Below are 20992 nucleotides of genomic sequence, written 5' to 3' on the forward strand. Positions count from 1 at the left end.
TTAACCGCTAAAAGCAGATAGCAGCAGAGCGTAGTTCATTTTGGAATAGCAATAGAAGAAGAAGCGGAAGTACAACCGGTAGTACATGTCAGAAGGACGTAGCGGTGTGGGGCGGTAGCAAGCTAGCTCAGGAAATATGCTGTCAGTTTTATCTAACGTGCTGAGGGCGTGTGCTCAGAAGAATGTAAGTATTTTGATATTATGGTGGCTTTATTTTCATATGCCTCAACAACCTCTGCCTAAAGCTGTGTATATACATGCATAAAACAGAAATGCTACCGTTCTCCTGACCTTGTAAGGCCGAACAGTAGCTTATTTGCTAACACAACTGGCTGTAAGCAGTACAAGCTACTATATATCTAACACATTGAATGACCTTTTCTAGTCTTTTTTTACGACCCCAGACCCTTAGAGATCGACCTCTTAGTACTTCACGTTATGATCATGACCTGGCTTAGTAGGTAACTTCGTATCAACATGCCACTGGTGCATATTACAGAATGTAAACATTCGTGTGTTAAAAAAATATCGTTTTAAGTTATTAAGAGTAAGTTCAAGGTTCAGAAATATTCCAGCTGCTTAATGTAATTGAGAATACACGTGAAATCGTGTCTTGTACTGTATTTTCAATTAATTCATTTTGAAAATCTTTTTGAAAATGACAGTTAACTTTACAACAACAAGACTGCGCTATCTTGTAGTGCTGACCTCATTGATACATTTACATAACTGGCAATAGAGGCAAAATAACTCACATTGCCAATTACTTCAGCGTTGTAGCAAGCGGCGATTATAGGTTTGTATGAAACCCAAGCAAAACTGGAAGTGGCATCCTAAAATTAAAATGTTTTGAAATAAGTCTACACATAAACATGCATTCTCAACAGGTTGTGCCAAATCTAATATGGCGGACAGCAGTAAACATAGGCGCCGATCTACAAACCCCGTTTCCATATGAGTTGGGAAATTGTGTTAGATGTAAATATAAACGGAATACAATGATTTTCAAATCATTTTTTACTCATATTCAATTGAATGCACTACAAAGACAAGATATTTGATGTTCAAACTCATACACTTTTTTTTTTTTTACAAATAATAATTAACTTAGAATTTCATGGCTGCAACACGTGCCAAAGTAGTTGGGAAAGGGCATGTTCACCACTGTGTTACATGGCCTTTCCTTTTAACAACACTCAGTAAACGTTTGGGAACTGAGGAGACACATTTTTTAAGCTTCTCAGGTGGAATTCTTTCCCATTTTTGCTTGATGTACAGCTTAAGTTGTTCAACGGTCCGGGGGTCTCCATTGTGGTATTTTAGGCTTCATAATGCGCCACACATTTTCAATGGGAGACAGGTCTGGACTACAAGCAGGCCAGTCTAGTACCCACACTCTTTTACTATGAAGCCACGTTGATGTAACACGTGACTTGGCATTGTCTTGCTGAAATAAGCAGGGGCGTCTGGATGGCGTCCGGATGGTTCTTTTCCTCTTTGGTCCGGAGGACACGACGTCCACAGTTTCCAAAAACAATTTGAAATGTGGACTCGTCAGACCACAGAACACTTTTCCACTTTGTATCAGTCCATCTTAGATGAGCTCAGGCCCAGCGAAGCCGACGGCGTTTCTGGGTGTTGTTGATAAACGGTTTTCGCCTTGCATAGGAGAGTTTTAACTTGCACTTACATATGTAGCGACCAACTGTAGTTACTGACAGTGGGTTTCTGAAGAGTTCCTGAGCCCATGTGGTGATATCCTTTACACACTGATGTCGCTTGTTGATGCAGTACAGCCTGAGGGATCGAAGGTCACGGGCTTAGCTGCTTACGTGCAGTGATTTCTCCAGATTCTCTGAACCCAATTTAATGATATTACGGACCGTAGATGGTGAAATCCCTAAATTCCTTGCAATAGCTGGTTGAGAAAGGTTTTTCTTAAACTGTTCAACAATTTGCTCACACATTTGTTGACAAAGTAGTGACCCTCGCCCCATCCTTTTTTGTGAATGACTGAGCATTTCATGGAATCTACTTTTATACCCGATCATGGCACCCACCTGTTCCCAATTTGCCTGTTAAACTGTGGGATGTTCCAAATAAGTGTTTGATGAGCATTCCTCAACTTTATCAGTATTTATTGCCACCTTTCCCAACTTCGTTGTCACGTGTTGCTGGCATCAAATTCTAAAGTTAATGATTATTTGCAACAAAAAAAAAGTTTTTCAGTTTGAACATCAAATATGTTGTCTTTGTAGCATATTCAACTGAATATGGGTTAAAAATGATTTGCAAATCATTGTATTCCGTTTAGATTTACATCTAACACAATTTTCCAACTCATATGGAAACGGGGTTTGTACATTTCTGCCAGTGGGTGCTCGGTGTGTGTGTATTAAAAAAAAATAGACGTTCAGCTAATTTATTATCCCATATGATTTGTGGCTTTATTATTTTGTAAAACGGACCAAACTCGCCACAAAATTAACTACAACAAAATGATTTTAAAGATGGAAAGTTGCCATCAATCCCATAGGCGCTGATCCCGTGGGTGCTACGGGGCCCGAGCACCCACGGGATCGGCGCCTATGGCAGTAAATACATTAATTTATTAGAAACGCTGTATAGTTGACTGTTTAAATGCGGATTGGGGAAATATTAATACTTATAGGCATAACATTAACATGTGTTTTACAAAGTATCTTATGACATTGCAAAAAACACGTTAGACATTGTATCTTTCTAGGGTGCTGCCGTGGTCATGTCAGCAAGAACATATGCTGACTTCACAACCCAGGCTACCTTTGAGATAAAGGTTGGTTTTATACAAAGCTGTGCTGGTCAATTTCCGTGCCAGTAGAGGACTAGAATGAACGCCCTTTTTCCTCTTAGAAATGCGACATTCACAAGCTGGATGAAGCTCCAGCCACTCAGGTGGTGATGACTCGCGATGAGGGTCTTCAATACTATCGCACCATGCAGACCATGAGGCGAATGGAGCTTAAGGCAGATCAGCTGTACAAGCAGAAAATCATTAGAGGTTTCTGTCACTTGTACGACGGCCAGGTAGACCTTTTTTTTTTATTCACACCTGGAGTTATCAGCATCACAAACTTTTTTCCCCTCCTCACAGGAAGCTTGTGCTGTTGGTATTGAAGCAGCAATTAATTTGTCAGACCACCTGATCACCGCATACCGTGCCCACGGCTACACTTACACCAGGGGAGGGACCGTGAAGGAGATCATGGCTGAGCTCACAGGTGAGGCTACATTTTCTAAGTTGTGTAAAATGTAATTGAACTGTTGAGTGCACACACAAAAACCCGAAACATTCCTGCCCATTACCCTCTTGTATATACAAATTGTTGATACTCATTTTAGGCCACTCTGTGTTGTTATATTGCTTTCAATGGTTTCATATGTTCCCTAAAAGTTTAATACATGATTTGAAAGTACTTCAGAACTTCTTTTTAGTTTTTTTGAACATGTACAAAAATAAAAATAAAAAATCATATAGTATGTAACGGATGCTAGCTAGTGGTGTGCAATAGTATGTTTTGTAAACTTTACTTCCTAATGCCTGAGGAGCTGTGCTGCACAATGATTTGACAGCCTGTGGCTTTTAGCTCACTGGTTAGCACTGCTTGGGATGACTACTGTTACACTGGTGCTGTGACCTGGCGGTAAGTGAGGTTTAGTGGGGTGACTGTAATGGATACGAGCTTGTGTGGCTGTGTGATATTATTTTGTTTTGTGAACCTCTCTTCCAACTGCCTCAGGAGTGGGGATGGGTATCGTGAACATTTTAACTGCTACTGGCATCGAACAGGGTACCTTAAAAGCGGTGCCCAAACCAGTACTAAAAAAAATTGAAAAGGTGCAATTTTTTTGTAAAATATTATGCAAAAAAAAACCAATGCATTTTTATTTTTATAGAATTGTGTGATATTTTAGTTGAACAGACAAGTAATTTTAAATAGTTCAATTATATAAATTAAATAAGTAATACAATCAAAAATAAGAAATAAAATTGTCATAATTATTACAGCAATACAAAACGTAAAGAACATGCAAAAAACTACTTACTTGAATTGTAATGTTTGATGCTCAAAATTCCAGGTGTTCCTGAATGCAACCTTGCTTGCCACATTGGTGCATAATGAAAAAGTGGTCTGTTGTTGTCATCATGGCTACTGGCTAAGCTCGCGCTGTTTTCCTAACGATGTTATGAGAGCTGCTGTTGGCGTGTTAAGGTTGGCTATAAAGTTGAAAAAGAGCGTTAGGATGCTGCATTACTTATAAGAATGTTACTTTTACAATATCACCACCAAGCACTTGTTGCAGTTGGCTGAGTCTGCATTCACTTAGCACCAAATGAAGGCACTAATAGCTGCTTCTTTTTTCGGTCAAGTCACTACCATTTAAATCAGCACCGGTGCCATTATGGAACCAGATTTCGGCGCCCATCCCTAACTAAAAAGCTGTGCTGGACAGTGAGTTGACAGCTGAGGCTTTTAGCTCATTGACCTGCACTGCCCGACTTAACTCTCAAACAGGCATTTGAGGACTTCTGTTCAAAGGGGACTGGGCATGCGTTACATTTAACTACCAGTACTGACTACAATTTAACATTTTTGACTTAGACTTTCATCATTTCTTTTATACGTGCAGGGAGAAGAGGTGGCATTGCAAAGGGAAAAGGAGGTTCCATGCACATGTACTGTAAACATTTCTATGGTGGAAACGGCATTGTTGGAGCTCAGGTAATATGTCTTAAATGTTTACTATCTCATCAGTTTGTAAGCAGTGATGTCTTGCTGTGCTTATGAAACTTTATCAAAATCTACTGACTTTTTAATGTTTGTTCTTGTGTCGTGTTCATATGTAACTTCTCCACAGGTTCCATTGGGTGCTGGTGTGGCTCTTGCCTGCAACTATCTGGGCAACAATGAGTTGTGTGTCTGTTTGTATGGTGATGGTGCTGCTAACCAGGTTAGTAACCATTGTAGTCCTTATAGTTTTCACATACACACCACATGGGTTTTTACAGCTTAGTGACACCGTTTTGTATTCCACAGGGTCAAATCTTTGAGACGTACAACATGGCTGCACTCTGGAAGCTGCCTCTCATCTTTATTTGTGAGAACAACAGGTATGGCATGGGCACGTCTGTGGAGCGAGCAGCCGCCAGTACAGACTACTTCAAGAGAGGAGAGTTCATTTCTGGTCTTAGGGTACACGGCTTTCTCACTTAAACGTTTTGGCCAGCAGGTGGCAGTGTGTTCTCAACAAAATCATATGTTGGATTTCAGGTGGATGGGATGGATATCCTCTGTGTTCGGGAAGCAACACGCTTTGCAGCTGATTTGTGTCGAGCCGGCAAGGTATGTAAAAGCATAATTAATTATATAATTCAGAAAATGTTCTGTTGTTTATTTTAACAGCTGTCTTATTTAGTTGCCTGCTCTTTGCCCAGGGTCCTGTTCTAATGGAACTGCAGACTTACCGCTACCACGGTCACAGTATGAGCGATCCTGGAGTCAGGTACAAATCATGTTGTTGTTTCTTTGCCCATACTCTTGCATTAGTCGTATCAAAAAAGTATATACTACAGTGGTAGTTTTTGGCACAGTAAACCTCTCGTCAGAAACAGTAGATGTAATACGACTTGTCTCTCCTAATCTCCAATACATTGATTTTCTTTAGCTTATTGTTTACTTCCTGTTTCCGGTTCAGTCCTGACTGATTTTCTGTCTCGTCTCTCAATGTCAGTATTTATGAAGGAATGTCATCATCTACATGTAGCTGAAGTTAGCCTTATCTACCGATAGTAAAACAATCCTTTAATAAAAATTCTGAATTCAAAGGGGAACTGCACTTTTTTGGGAATTTTGCCTATTGTTCACAATCCTTATGAGAGACAAGAAGACTTTTTTTTTTTTTTTTTTGCATTCTATCATGTAAAAATCGGCTTGTTCTCAGTGGCTGGCAATGCAGCTAATGAAAGCAATCCATTATACTTCTAAATCACTTTAAAAATGCATTTAAAACTGTCAACAATACTTCTTTTGCGTTCCGTAACCTGTATAAAAACCGAGCTGTAATGACATTATAGTAACTCCTTTTTTAGCGTAGTAACACATCGGCATGCCTTTGTATTAGCCGTAAAAGCTAACTACGGCGAGAGATAAGCTAGCTTCTTTTTTTTTTTTTTTTGCAAATATTTTTATTGAATTTTACAGTTAAAATCACATTTAACAGTCATACTTTGGTCACGCAAAACCTACATACAATCACACATCCACTCATACCCACTCACATGCACACTTGAGGAGAGAGGTGCACTTAAACTCCAACAATTCAAGGTTTACAGTATAAACATTATTAGAAAAGATACCCAGATATTGTATATATTTATCCATCCATCCCGCTCTGGCTCAGGATCAGCAGGCTATCCAGACCATAGCAAGATGGATGAACATTCCTCTGCATCAAGGATCCTCAGGAAGTGATCGCAAGATCACCTCTCGAGGCCCTTTCCACCGTTCACATTTAAAAAAGAAAAGGAAAGTCACAGAAGTTGATCAGATGTAAAACAATACAAAATAAAAAGTCACAAAAAATAAATACATAAATAAGCAAGTAAACCGTGGGAAGGCCATATCAGAAGTAACAAAAAACAAACAAACAATAATGTAGGATCAATACAGAAAATAATAAAGATAATAAAAAATGAATACACCTACAAAAAAGATGGCAGGTTTTTTTTCTTAAATGTCTAAATTATGATTCAATATATGTCAGTAAAGGTTTCCAGGTTTGTTCCTATTTATTCATACTTGCAGAGTTTATAAATCGTATTCTTTCAAGAGTCATTACATTCACAAGTTCATTTAGCCAGTTCCTGAAGTTGGGTGGAGATGGGCTTTTCCAGTCTTTGAGAATGAGTCTTTTGGCCAAGACCGTCCCAAGCAGCAACACGGTTGTAATATATTTTGGAAGTTTTTGTGTTTCTGAAGACCACCCAAACAAGATTATATCCCTGTCAGGGACAAGTTTTCTCTGATATACCCCCGAGTAAAAAAAGAAGATGCTGGACCAAAATGATTGAATAATTGGACATTCCCAAAACAAATGAGACAGCGATCCTTCAGCAGATTTACATTTATCACAAAGTGGAGACGTATCAGGATAAAATTTGTGTAATAAGACGTTGGAGTAGTAAAAACGATGAATCACTTTAAACTGTATGAGCCTAAGTCTGCTGTTAATTGAGCAATTGTGAATTTGAGAGACTGTCCGTTCCCATTGCTGTTTGGGTATTGTTATTCTTAGTTCCTGTTCCCATGCTCTTTTAACACCGTCTGCTGATGTCATGGGCATAATGAAGCAGCTGGCAAATTTGGCGATAAGCTTTTTACTTGTGGGTGATAAATTTAGTAACTCTAAGAGAGGGTGTTTTTCATTTACTAGCTGAGACTTTGAAATGTTTTCTTTAATACATTTTTTTGCCTGCAAATAGCAAAACCAACTGAATTGGGACAACTTGAACTTGATTCGCAATTGCTCAAATGATGCAAGACTGTCCTCGACAAACATGTCTTTTATGCATTTAATTCCATTCAAGTACCAGTTAAAAAAATTTCTGTCTGTTATCGATGGAATAAATGCATGATTGTGAGACATTGGTGAATACATAGTTACATTGGAAATATTCAATTGTTTTTTAATTTGAGAAAGAATTTTGATAGAATTTCTTACTACTACACTATGGCTTGTTGATTTAATAGAAGAGACTGGTTTAGTAAAAAGTAAAGATAGCAATGATGTGTAAGGTTTAACTAATGACTGCAGTTCCAATTTCAGCCACAAGGGAGCAGAATTAAGTGATTCATTCTTTGGGAACCCCATCTTCCAATAGGTCAGGGGTCGGCAACCCGCGGCTCCGGAGCCGCATGCGGCTCCTTGACCACTCTGATGCGGCTCAGCTACATACATGCCGACCCCCCCAATTTTCCCAGGAGACTTATGGATGTCAGTGTCTCTCATAGACTACTCCCAGGAAAATATAATCCTATTTACACTCTAATTACTATATAAAGGGCATGCCCTAATTGCACTGCAGTAATTGTCCTCTATAGCATTTACATACAGCATGCCAGTCCAGCCACATGATGCATGTTGTTATTACTTGCTCACACAGGAGACAGCAAAGCATACTTACTCATCAGCCACACAGCTTACACTGACGGTAGCCGTATCAAACAACTTTAACATTGTTACGTTACAAATATGCGCCACACTGTGAACCCACACCAAAAAAGAATGAAAAACACATTTCTGCAGAACATCCCACTGTAACACAACATAAACACAACACAACCATTACCCAGAATCCCATGCAGCCCTAACTCTTCCGGTCTACATTATACACCCCCACTACCACCAAATACCCCCACACATCAACCCCCCCCTCTCCGTGCGTTGGTTGAGCGGAAGAGTTAGGGCTGCATGGGATTCTGGGTATTGGTACCGTCAGTGTAAGATGTGTGGCTGTTGACTTACTAGCCTTGCTGTCTGTAACGCTTTCAAGCCAAAGCTGCATTCCACTTGTGTCCGAGCAGACACACTGATTGGGCAGGCTCTAGAGGGCGCCAAATGCAGTGTCATCACGCTCTGATATTCGGGAGTCTCCCGGGAAAAATGAGAGGGTTGGCAAGTATGACGCAAGTGTCATTCATTCAAAACTCGCGGGCTGCACTAACATCAAATTTCCACATTAAAGTACGTGCCGGTGCGTGTGTCTGAGACCCCTAGTTAACATAGCACAAAGCGTTTAAGCTTTGTATGCGGTGTTTTTCATTTTAAATTTTAAAAACATATTTTGTGGCTCCCATTACTTTCTTTAATGTGTGAAACTTGCCAAAATGGCTCTTTGAGTGGTAAAGGTTGCCGACCCCTGCAATAGGTCAATGCGTTCAGATTTGATGCCCAATAATAATTTTTGAACATTGGGAGACCCAGCCCCCCTTCCCCTGTAGATCTGAATAAGTGCTTTTTAGGTATTCTGCGTTTTTTATATCCCCACACAAAATCTAGAACTAAAGATTCAAGTTTTTTGAAAAAATCTGCAGGAATTAGAATTGGTAAATTTTGAAAAAGATAGGTAAATTTTGGCAGGGTAATCATTTTGACAGCATTCACTCTACCCAACATAGAGAGGGGTAGGGTCTTCCAATACTCTATACACACTTTCAATTTCTCAAAAGCTTCAGTAAAGTTCAATTTTAGTAATGATTCATATTTTTTAGATATTTTTAAGCCGAGATAGGATATATAATTTTCTGCAATTTTAACTGGGTTTTGACTGATCTTAACATTATCTCCAAGGAACATAAGCTCGCTTTTGGACCAGTTTATTTTGTAACCAGATATTTTACCAAAAGAGTCTACATATTCTACAAGAAGGGGTAATGCAATTTCTGGCTCAGTAAGAGTAACAAGTACATCATCTGCATAAAGTGAGATGAGACTCTCTGATGTGCCCACTGAAAATCCCTTAATATTAGAGTTAATTCTTAAACCAATAGCCAGTGGTTCTAGGGCCAAATTGAAAAGTAAGGGCGAAAGGCAATCGCCCTGTCTCACGCCACGATGTAATTCAAAACTATCCGATATTACATTATTAGTTATGACATATGATTTTGGTGCAAAATAAATTATTTTAACCCATTTTATAAAATTTTCTCCCAACCCAAATAATTTTAGAACATGAAGTAGATAAGCCCACTCAATTGAATCAAAAGCTTTATGAGCATCCAGAGTCAGGACGGCTGCCTTTTTGTTTCCTATGCAGTCCGAGTACAACAGGTTCAATAATCTCCGTACATTGCCAAAAGAAGGTCTGTCCGGGATAAAACCAACCTGATCCGGATGGATAATATCTGTTATGTGGTTGCTTAACCTTGTTGCGAGTACCTTAGTTAGAATCTTATGGTCTAGATTGAGCAGGGAAATAGGTCTATAATTGGCTGGATCGAGTGGATTTTTTTCCCTTTTTTGGTATTATACATATATGAGCTTCATACAAAGAGCTTGGAAGTTTATTGTTTACGAAAGAGTCATTTAACATTCTTAATATTATAGGGGACAGTATTTCACTAAAAGCTTGATAAAACTCTGCACCAAATCCATCTGGACCAGGGCTTTTATTCACGGAGAAAGATTTCAGTGTTTTAGCAGTTCTTCAGTTGAAATAGTATTGTTTAAAGAATTCTGATGGTTTGGACTCAGTTGAGGTAGATTTAATGGAGTAAAAAAATCATTTAGATCATTAACCGATATAGCTGAACTAGATTTATATAATTCTGAATAAAAGTCTTTAAAGACATTGTTGATATCCTGTAAATCTGTACATGTTTCACCTGTTTTTGAGCATATTTTGTGGATAGCAGCTTTAGCTTGATCTCCTTTGAGCTGTCTAGACAGAAGTGTTTGTGGTTTATCAGATATTTCAAAATGTTTTTTGTTTATTTTTCAGTAAGAGTTTAGATACTTCCCCGTGAAGAAGATAATTGTATTCATTTTTCAGTTTCAGCATCTTATTATAGTCAGACTGCAAAAGAGAATTTATATGAATTTCTTCCATTTCTTTAATTTCTTTTTCCAGTTCTTTATGCCTTTTTCTTACTTCTCTTTGTTTTGAGCTTTCAAATGAAATGATATATCCTCTCACAGTAGCTTTAAGGGCTTCCCACAATATAGAGTCTGAGACCTCTCCGTTATCATTCACCTCAATAAACTCTTGGATAATCTTGTTCATATATTCTTTAAAATCTTCATATAATAATAATTGTGGATTAAATCTCCATTTTTGTTTGGTTTTATGGAGATCAATTTGGATCTGCATACTCATATAAGCTAGCTTCTAAGACAACACAAAACGCGTAGGAGTTTGTAATGCAGAACAATGCGATAGAACACAATCTGTACTGATTGAAAAACATGAACAATCATATTACAGTATCTGTTAAGTATTTACCCACATTTCATGTTTTGTACAAAGCTAGCCAGACAGCGTATGTACTGTAATTGTATTAACACACATGAGCATGATCAATATTAAAGTGACTTAGCCCCAATCCCAATACACCCCCTAACCCTACTTTTTAGCCATAGCCCTACATTTTGCGCGTTACTGTAAAGGTAGTTGTGTCCCAATGACCCTTTGCATGTAGGAGTACTGGGCATAACGAGGAGTAGGAGGTATGAATATAGCCCTTCAGAGTGAGGGATTTCAGATGCTGACTTGCTCATGTAGGGCCAGAGGAAAAATGCACAATTTCTGCATAAATTATATAATCTATTATTGGAGCGTTAGTTTGTAATGTTCGCCAGCTAGCCATGCTAGCTAACGTTAGGCTAAAATACTAAATAATAGTACTTAAATACTTGAACTTTAAAGCTTGCAAATGTGAAAACATTAACGTTACATACCTTCAAAAGTTTCACAAGAGACAACACTCGTATGTTGCGGCTTTTTCTCCGTGTAGTTCTTTGTTTATTCATCAACCAAAGCATGATGACTGTAAAAAAAAACAAAAAACGATCTTAGCCGTTAATTCCATTGCTGTCGGGTTTTTTGTGTAATGATGGGACTAGAGCGTTGTACAGTACACCGCTACTAATAAAGTACTATGGTACTAAACTTAGTCCGTCCTCTGCGCTGGATGGACGCTTTTCTGCTTGCTCTCGCTTGCTCTCGCTTCTGCTTGCATTTTTTGCTACTATCTGCTGCTATTTTCTTACACAAAGAGCAACAGCTCTTGGATACTTACCAAACCAGTGGGACTATATTTTCTTTTAGATAACAGAGGCATTTTTCAATATTTTTACGACGTCCTCAACACTACGCGAGGAGGCCTACCATTCAAGATAAGCCTGAGCCCGAGCCTGTGCTACAGTGCTAAAGGTAATCAGCATAAGATGCCTCCTTTCTCTACGGAAGATTACCACAATCTGCTAAAGAAGATTTTACTGTTGGAAATAAAAATGAATCGGTTGGAAGTGAATTTAGAAGTGAATGGACAATGTGGCTACAACACCACTCTAGCACTCCTGTCGACTGAAAACACTGGACAGCACCATGCTACAACCCAGCTAACTAGCAACAATGAAGCTACGAAGAAACGGGAGGTCCCTGTAGAGGGTAATAAATCTACCAGTGAAAATCCTCCCTGGAACACACTTGGTGCAAAGCCAAAGAGAAGACCACCTCCCTGCGACAAGGGAGAATGGATATCTGGCAGGACCCAGCGCCCCGATATCTCTGATCTGACCGGCTGGCCTGCGCTACCATCTTCAGCCAGGCATACTGCGTCATCAACTCCACTGCCACGTAGGACACAGCAGCGGACAGCTGAGAAGAGGAGAACTACCAATAAACCTCCCCAGCAAGCAAGTGTCCAACTAAAGAACAGGTTTGCCCCACTGTTGATGGACAATGGATCCCCCTCTGATTGCCTGAATAACCCACCATCACCACGCAGAAGGGTAAGACCTGCTAACTTTACACCACAGAGAAAGCTAACGAGAGCTCCTGAAAATCTGATTGTGGGGGACTTTTCTGTAAAAGATATGAAAAGCAATAATAACACCAAAGTACTCTGCTTTCCGAAGGATATGGTATCTGACATGGAAAAAAGAATCCTGGAAATTGTCGCTGCACACCCAAATGTGAAAAATATCATCCTGCACATTGGTTTTAATGACATTGTAAAACAACAATCAAGAGAGCTGAAAGAGCACTTCAATAAACTCTTTGAAACAGTCAGCGCTGTGAATGCTGACGTTTTTATCAGTGGTCCTCTACCCCCAATCAGGAGAGGAGCTGAGAGATTCAGTAGACTTTACTCGCTGAATGAGTGGCTATCAAGTGCACTTCTTGCTCGTTCAATGCATTTTATTGACAATTTTAGCTTTTTCTGGGACCGCAGGCATCTTTTTAAGGCAGACGGACTTTGCCTGAATAAGATGGGAGTAAAGCTATTCATGAACAACATGTTTCACTTCCTGCATCTTGCATCTATCATCACTGCCAAGGACAAGAGACAAGAGGAGCCACCGAGGAAGGAAGACACAACACAGCCTATCAGGAACGTCGAAGGAGGACCGCCACTGCAAAAGGAGAACGTCGACCATGAGATACACCAGAGCAAAGAGGAGAGGTGTCTATCCTCCTCTACCGCCCCTCCCTCCATTCTGAATGCATGTGAAGATCCCTCCCCCACATCCCCCAAGCCATCCACGTCTCCATCTTTCTCCCTCCCTCAAGTAGACCTTTCTCCCCCCTTCTCCCCCTTGGAGTTCCGGGAGCTACCCCCACTCACGCCCCACCCTACTCAGATTTTTACCCCCCTAGATCATCGCTCACCTCCACCACCCCCTCCACGAAGGCGTGCTCCACAACCCCCCAGCCATACTTCACCTTTCTCACGCCAACCCCTTACACGCCCTCAACGTCCACCTTCAGTAGTTCGTCCCAGCTCTGACGCTGCTCACTCCCCCTCCCCCTTACGGCAAACCCCGCCTCGCCCTGACAGCAGTCCTGAATATTTCTGATACAGAAAAGGGTTCAGCAGTAGACCACATTATCAGCTGGGCCCAAGGTTGCCTACATCAAATCATGGCACCTTCTACATCCCTGTTGTGACTACCAAGAGAGTAAACATTGGGAAACTTAGCCACCCTGCTAACCTAAACAATCTCATTCCTATTATCTCCAAATCAAAGCCAACATCGAAGCCTGTCAATAACACCATCAGGATGGGTCTGCTCAATGTCAGGTCTCTGAATAGCAAATCATTTTTAGTCAATGATTTTATTAGCACTTCTAAACTTGACTTTATGTTTTTAACTGAAACATGGCTGGAACAAAATAACAGTGCAAGCATTCTGATCGAGACAGCACCCCCCAACTATAACTTCATTGATATATGTAGATCGGGGAAAAGAGGTGGAGGGGTTGCTGCTATATTTAAAAACATGTTTCAGGGGAAACAGATGTCACTCGGTGAGTTTACATCATTTGAATACCTGTGTGCTGTGTTGAAATGCTCTCCCAAAATTCTCTTGTTAATTATCTACAGGCCACCTAAATATTCTGCAAATTTTTTTGATGATTTTACTGAACTATTGTCTAGCATCTCCACTGACTTTGACTGCCTGGTTATAACTGGTGATTTTAATTTTCATATTGACGATTTAAATGACAAGGGCGCAAAAGAACTTTTTACTATTTTAGACACATTTGAACTGTCTCAACATGTGAAAGAGGCTACACATTATAAGGGACACACCCTGGACCTGATTATCACAAAAGGTCTCAATGTTTCTGATGTTCTTGTGATTGATCCCTCATTGTCTGATCATTTCTGTGTTTTCTTTAATATTTCTGTAATCCCGGACACACAAACAGAATCAAAGAATGTCAAAAAGCGGTACATAAATGAACATGCTAATGTCCTCTTTAAAAACGCCATCTCCTCACTACCACCTCTAAACCCATGTCATGCTGATGATCTTGTAAGCAACTTTAATTCCAAAATTGTGAATATCATAGATATCATTGCACCTGTTACAGTTAAAACGATTTCTGGCAAGCAAAAGGCACCCTGGAGAAAATCTGCTGCTGTAACAGCCCAGAGAAGAGAGTGCAGGAAGGCTGAACGAATCTGGCGGAATACAAAACTTCATATTCACCATGACATCTATAAAGAGAGCCTCCAGGCCTACAATTTAGTCTTAAAAAGTGCTAGAGAAACATTCTTCTCCAATATCATAAACAGCAACACAAATAAGGCCAAAACCCTATTCACAATCGTTGACAGACTGACTAAACCCCCAACACAAATACCAGCCGAACTCCATTCCACGCAGAAATGCAATGACTTTGCATTCTTTTATACTGATAAAATTGAAGGCATCAGACGCACCATCAATATCTCAAGTAAAAAAGTTGGATCACCACCCCATTTAGGCAAAAGTAACACAGCAATGATGGCAAGCTTTAATGCCATAGACTCTAAAACTCTAGTGGAAACGGTGACAGCTCTAAAGTCATCCACCTGCTGCCTTGATGTTTTACCTACCAACTTCTTTAAGAATGTTTTTGACTGCCTATCAACAGACATCTTGCAAATAGTTAATAATTCTATTAAATCGGGCAATTTCCCGAAGGCTTTCAAAACTGCAGTCATTAAACCTCTTCTAAAAAAGCAGAGCCTAGATGCCTCTGTTATCAACAACTACAGACCAATTTCAAATCTACCATTCATAAGTAAAATAATTGAGAAAGTTGTCCTCCAACAACTAAATCACTTCTTGGCTTCTACTGGCTGCCACAACAACTTCCAGTCAGGATTTCGACCTCTTCATAGCACAGAGACGGCCCTTCTTAAAGTTATAAATGACATCCGTCTAAACACAGACTCTGGCAAAACTTCAGTATTAATGCTTTTGGACCTCAGTGCTGCATTTGACACTGTCGACCACTCAATACTTTTGGACAGGTTGGAAAACTGGGTGGGGATCTCAGGCACAGTTTTAAGCTGGTTCAAGTCATATCTACAAGATAGGAACTATTTTGTTTCCATTGGTGACTTTGTATCAGAACCAACCAACGTAACGTGTGGAGTCCCCCAAGGTTCAATCTTGGGGCCGACTTTATTTAACATCTATATGCTCCCACTAGGACAAATCATGCAAAATAATAACATTGACCATCATTGCTATGCCGATGACACCCAAATCTATGTAGCGCTATCACCAAATGACTATCGCCCCATAGATCTTCTGTGCCAGTGCATTGAGCAAGTCAAACACTGGATGTGCCAAAATTTCCTACAACTAAATGAAGATAAAACTGAGATAATTGTTTTTGGTGCTAAAAAAGAAAGGTTTAAAGTCATCCAACACCTTCAATCACTGTCCCTGAAAACCTCAAATAAAGCCAGAAATCTTGGGGTTATTTTAGATTCTGATTTACATTTCGACAGTCACATCAAATCAGTAACAAAATCGGCCTACTATCACCTCAAAAATGTAAAAAGACTTAGAGGGCTCATGTCAGCTCAAGACTTAGAAAAACTTGTACATGCCTTTATTACCAGTAGGCTAGACTATTGTAATGGTCTCCTTGCAGGTCTTCCCAAAAAAACTGTCAGGCAGCTACAGCTTGTTCAGAACGCTGCTGCTAGAGTTTTAACAAAGACCAAAAAATGTGAGCACATTACACCAATTCTTAAATCCTTACATTGGCTCCCTGTACATCAGAGAATAGATTTCAAAATCCTCCTGCTCACATATAAATCACTACATGGTCTAGGGCCCAAGTATATCACTGATATGCTCCCACTATATACGCCCTCTAGATCACTAAGATCTTCTGAGACCAATCTGTTAGCGGTTCCAAGAGTAAACTCAAATCAAGGGAGATCATCATTCAGTCACTATGCAACACATAGCTGGAATAAACTTCCTGAAGATGTCAGACTCTCCCCAACTCTCACTACTTTTAAAACTAGACTGAAGACTTTTATGTTCACCTTAGCTTTCAGCTAAATCTTTTAATCTTTTAACTTTTAACGTCTGCACTGTTCTTATTTTTATTGTCTGCATTTTAATTTTGCTTTTATTTTCTTTCATTTCACTTTGTTGTCTGTGAAGCACTTTGAGTCTGCCTTGTGTATGAAAAGCGCTATACAAATAAAGTTGCCTTGCCTTGCCTTGCCTAATGAATTAAAAAGTTATACTGCCTTCTGGAAAACACCCGTAGTTATTTTTCATCCACATGTGCTGCCGTGCGGCGGTGACGTTGTAATTGTAAACTGTAATTTGAGTGCAATAGGAAAATCCCATGTGTGCAATAGGAAAATCCCATGTGTTTTAACGCCCATTTTAATTTTATTTATAATATTGTTATTTGAGTGCATTAAGAAACATATGTTTAATCACAAGTTTTATCATAAATGTCCTGTTAAAATGAAGCCAATAATGACGTTTTTTGTGTTGTTTTTCTTTTTAAAAGTATCAAAGTATTGAAATACATATCGATATACATTTTGGTACCAAAATATTGGTGTCGGTACAACTCTAGGTGGGACGTATGTGCAAACGTAACTATGTAGTCGCTTACGTGCCCGAACGTAAACTATGCAGTGACGTAGCAAAGCTGCATTGCAAAAGTGTAGTGGTAGTGGGTGAGGGCTAGTGGTAGTGAGTGAGGAGGTGTATTGGGATTGGGCCTTACTCGATGGACTGTTGTTAGTCTGGTTCAGCGGTCCGGGGACGTTTTTCTCTTATTGATATCGGGGAAGCACTCCATTTATGTCAAAATAGCTTGGCTCCAAGTTCCACATTTATAACGTCAAAGTCCCTTTCACCTCACTCTCTCGGCTTCCGTCTGCTCCAACGTCGTCCTTACTTCTATAAGCACTAGTTCCTCCTCACTATATTCAGCTACAAAATTATATGGTTGTGAATCCTCATTTGTTAAAAAATAGTCGTCTTCGTTGTCTATTACCAAGTCTGCCATTAATTGGAACACAAACACACACACGTTTGTTTCCCAAAGTAGGAACACACATTTGTTGCCAGAAGTCAGATGTGTGCTGCTATAGAAACAGAAATGAATGCGCTGAAGAAATTAGTCCCGGCATTGATTAAAATGAAAAAAATACGGTAAATATTGAACATATTACATATTGTTATGAACGTGTCTGTTACAACAATATATATATATATAGACTTCCTGTGTGTATAAGAAACGTTGATCAAATATTTTGAAGTTGATTCAGAGGCTTTGAAGGCTACAACGGTTACTCCCATTAGACGCATCTTTCAAGTGTTTTTTATCATCTTTAAAATCCCCCCAAAAAAGACATGTGTGTTCTTGTCTCTTATAATGATTGTGAACGATGGGCAAAATAAAAAAAAAAGGGCAGTTTCCCTTTAAATGGTGATCAGGATCACCCGCAAAATGTAAGCACTTGTTTTTTTATCCCTTTTCTGACATTTCCTGAGAGTTAAGTCAAAATCCGCCCAAAATCGCATTTGTTCTAGAGCAGAATTGAATAAACAGAGTAAGCTCTTTTGTTGGACTGGGCTGATAATCAATAAATGAATATTAACTTGATAATTTGTTGGCATCAATAAGTTGCTACGTCTTTGTGTTTGTTTTCTTCGTCTTTCAAACATGGTGAAGGAAGGTTCACTCCATACATTGATCTTAGCACCTGAGCGCATTTGTTCAATAGCAGAATAAAATTAACAGAGTAAACCCTCTTGTCAGTCATCCACTATGTTTGTCTCTGTGGGTGGTGGTGAGGGCTGCTAGCTTACACATTCAGGATGCACCAAGAAAGCCTTGCTAGTCACTGGTGAGAAGCACCACAGGGTAACACAAATTGATGGGGGTGATTGCACAGGCAAATGTCCTGGTGTGGGATTATTTCAGCTTCAAACTGAATGGCCAAGATGAGCCCATCAACACAGACAAACGGGTCAGTAGGACAATGTTTTTGGAAACTCATGGCAACAAAAAAACACCCAACCCAGTTTTTCCAACTGGTGAAAAACTGCACTTGTGTTCAATATTTATTGAAATGACAATTTTTGCTAACAAACAGAGAGAGCCCATTTTATTTTGTCTGTTTATTTAGGTTAATTAAAAAATGATGGACCTTGGTAAAGAAAAAACAATGTGGCGCGCTTTATTACTTCCGCCAAAGAGGTTATGTTTTCGCCAGGGTTTGTTTGTTAGCAACATAACTCAAAACGGACAGATTTAAAAAAAATAAAATAAATACATTACTCTTATCTACTACTTCCTGCTTCCTCTTTCTCTCACTTTTACGGCGCTCCGCGCTCCCCACATTAATGTGCCGCGCTGGGCAGAGGATTTTGGGAAATGTAGTTTATTTTCAGACCCGTCAAAGCAAAAGTGCCAGAAAACAACTACACTCACCAAGTTTTCGTTTGATACCGTCACACGTCACAATATTATTGATCTTAAAACCGCAATACCGCGGTATGTACAATACCCTTACATCCCGAATATATTATGATTACAGTAGTGCTTCATTTGATCTCAAAATAATGATGACAATAATATTGTTTATCGGCAATAATTTGTGCGTGTGTCGTCCATCAAAATGTGTTATTTTCCCAGGCCTACCCTCTTGTCAGTCATCAACTTTTTGTGTCTATGAGTGGAGGCGGGACGGCTAGCATAGAAACACAGAGAAGTTCAGCCTCATAAGGTAGCGTAGTAGAAATTATCAGGATCCCCTGAAAAATCTAATCACTTGTTCCCTATACCTTTTCTTACATTTCTAGAAGGTTTAACCCAAATCCGCCGATTAATTTTGAGCTATGTTGTTAACTGACGGATAAAGCTCAGGGAATACACAACTCTGGCGGAGGTAAAAAAAAGAAAAAAAGAAGACCTTCACAAGCTGCTGTGCCTCTCCTTGTTCAAGTGTTTCACATTTTGTAAAGCGCTGTTCTTGAGCATCCTGACAACATCCCTGCACCAACCTTTGCCCTCACAGCTACCGCACACGTGAGGAGATCCAGGAAGTGCGCAGCAAGAGCGACCCTATCTCCTTGCTGAAGGACCGCATGCTCAGCAACAACATGGCCAGTGTGGAGGAGCTCAAGGTAGCAACCAGTTCAACTTTGCAATACAGCATGGTTCTCTGCATTTTGTCCACGTGCGCTATTATTCACAAGTCAACTGTCTGTTTGTGTCCCTAGGAGATCGATGTTGAGGTGAGGAAGGAGATAGAAGATGCTGCCCTGTTTGCCACCACTGATCCTGAACCACCCCTGGAAGAACTGTGCAACCATATCTTTCACAATAATCCCCCGCTGGAGGTGCGCGGCACCAACCCATGGACCAAGCTCAAATCTCACAGTTAAATTATTCTCAGCACCTCCTCCACTCCAATATAGTGGCCCGCTGTCCCAACGTTAACGCCGTCATCATTTAGCCATTAAGCTAAGTCACACATCAGACCCACAGCAAGTGGAAGTTGTTTTATTTAAACTGTATTATGTAAAATATATCCCTGCAATAAAGCTCCCCCTTAAAAAGGACTATTCTATTAATGTGCCAATTTCCTTAAAAAAACCACGTACGTTTTTTTAAGGTTGGATGTTTTAAAATGTATTCTTAGATTAGATGTAACATTTAGTACTATATTTGAAAATATGTTGGCTTCTCTTTAAATTAAGCACTTTGAATACAGTTAAGTTTTTACTCTATGCCACATAAAGCAACAGCTGTTACATTTTTAAAATATTATTTTTCCAGCTGCCAAAAATTCAAAGGGGAATGTTAATAGTGCCAGATTATGAAACTGAACTATGCCTGAAAGGTGTGGTCTTCCAAAGGCGCCGTAGACTGGCAGTATTGCATTCCAAAGCAAACATTTAAATGCCCTTAGTTGCCCTTATATTTGTACAGCAGGTTGCCGTTCAAGTGAATCGAGAATATTGTATGACAGTCAACAAATATGTGTATTTTTTTTTCCCCCCCCACAATGTGAGAAATATCTTGACTAAAAAAATATTTTGCAACAAACCGATAATTTGCCACTGGTATCTGTTACATGGCAGGAATGATGATTATTTGTAGAAACACTCCATGGCAATTTTGGTCCTACTGTATGTGCGCATCATGTATTAAAAAGTCCTAACAGAGTTCCTGCATTCTTTGGTCGACTAATTAAATCTCATTTATAGTCAATAGTAGATGCTGAAGTAGAAACGTTAATCAGGGTAATTAAATTAAAAGGTGGTTGATAAGTTCTAATTGCTTTCCTTTTCCTTTACTGTGTGTGGATCAGAGGCGATTGCTCTAAGACTGCAAGGGAAGCTTAGCTTCCCCTAAAATGTAAAAAAATCGATTAAATATATAGTGTTGTGTGTA

The 20992-nt window shown here is 39.6% G+C and overlaps 1 protein-coding gene across 1 annotated transcript; it reads left to right on the forward strand.

Annotated features, from left to right (window-relative positions):
* The first annotated feature begins 27 nt into the window (after positions 1-27).
* LOC133650425 (pyruvate dehydrogenase E1 component subunit alpha, mitochondrial-like) lies at positions 28-20763 on the forward strand. The gene is made up of 11 exons (XM_062047646.1): positions 28-184; positions 2747-2815; positions 2893-3066; positions 3134-3260; positions 4672-4763; positions 4900-4992; positions 5079-5234; positions 5313-5384; positions 5477-5544; positions 19611-19719; positions 19816-20763. Exons 1-11 carry the CDS (start codon positions 137-139, stop codon positions 19978-19980), a joined length of 1173 nt encoding a protein of 390 aa, XP_061903630.1. The 5' UTR covers positions 28-136; the 3' UTR covers positions 19981-20763.
* Positions 20764-20992: the final 229 nt, after the last annotated feature.

The sequence above is a fragment of the Entelurus aequoreus genome, linkage group LG05 (assembly GCF_033978785.1).
Source record: "Entelurus aequoreus isolate RoL-2023_Sb linkage group LG05, RoL_Eaeq_v1.1, whole genome shotgun sequence".
Classification (NCBI taxonomy): domain Eukaryota; kingdom Metazoa; phylum Chordata; class Actinopteri; order Syngnathiformes; family Syngnathidae; genus Entelurus; species Entelurus aequoreus.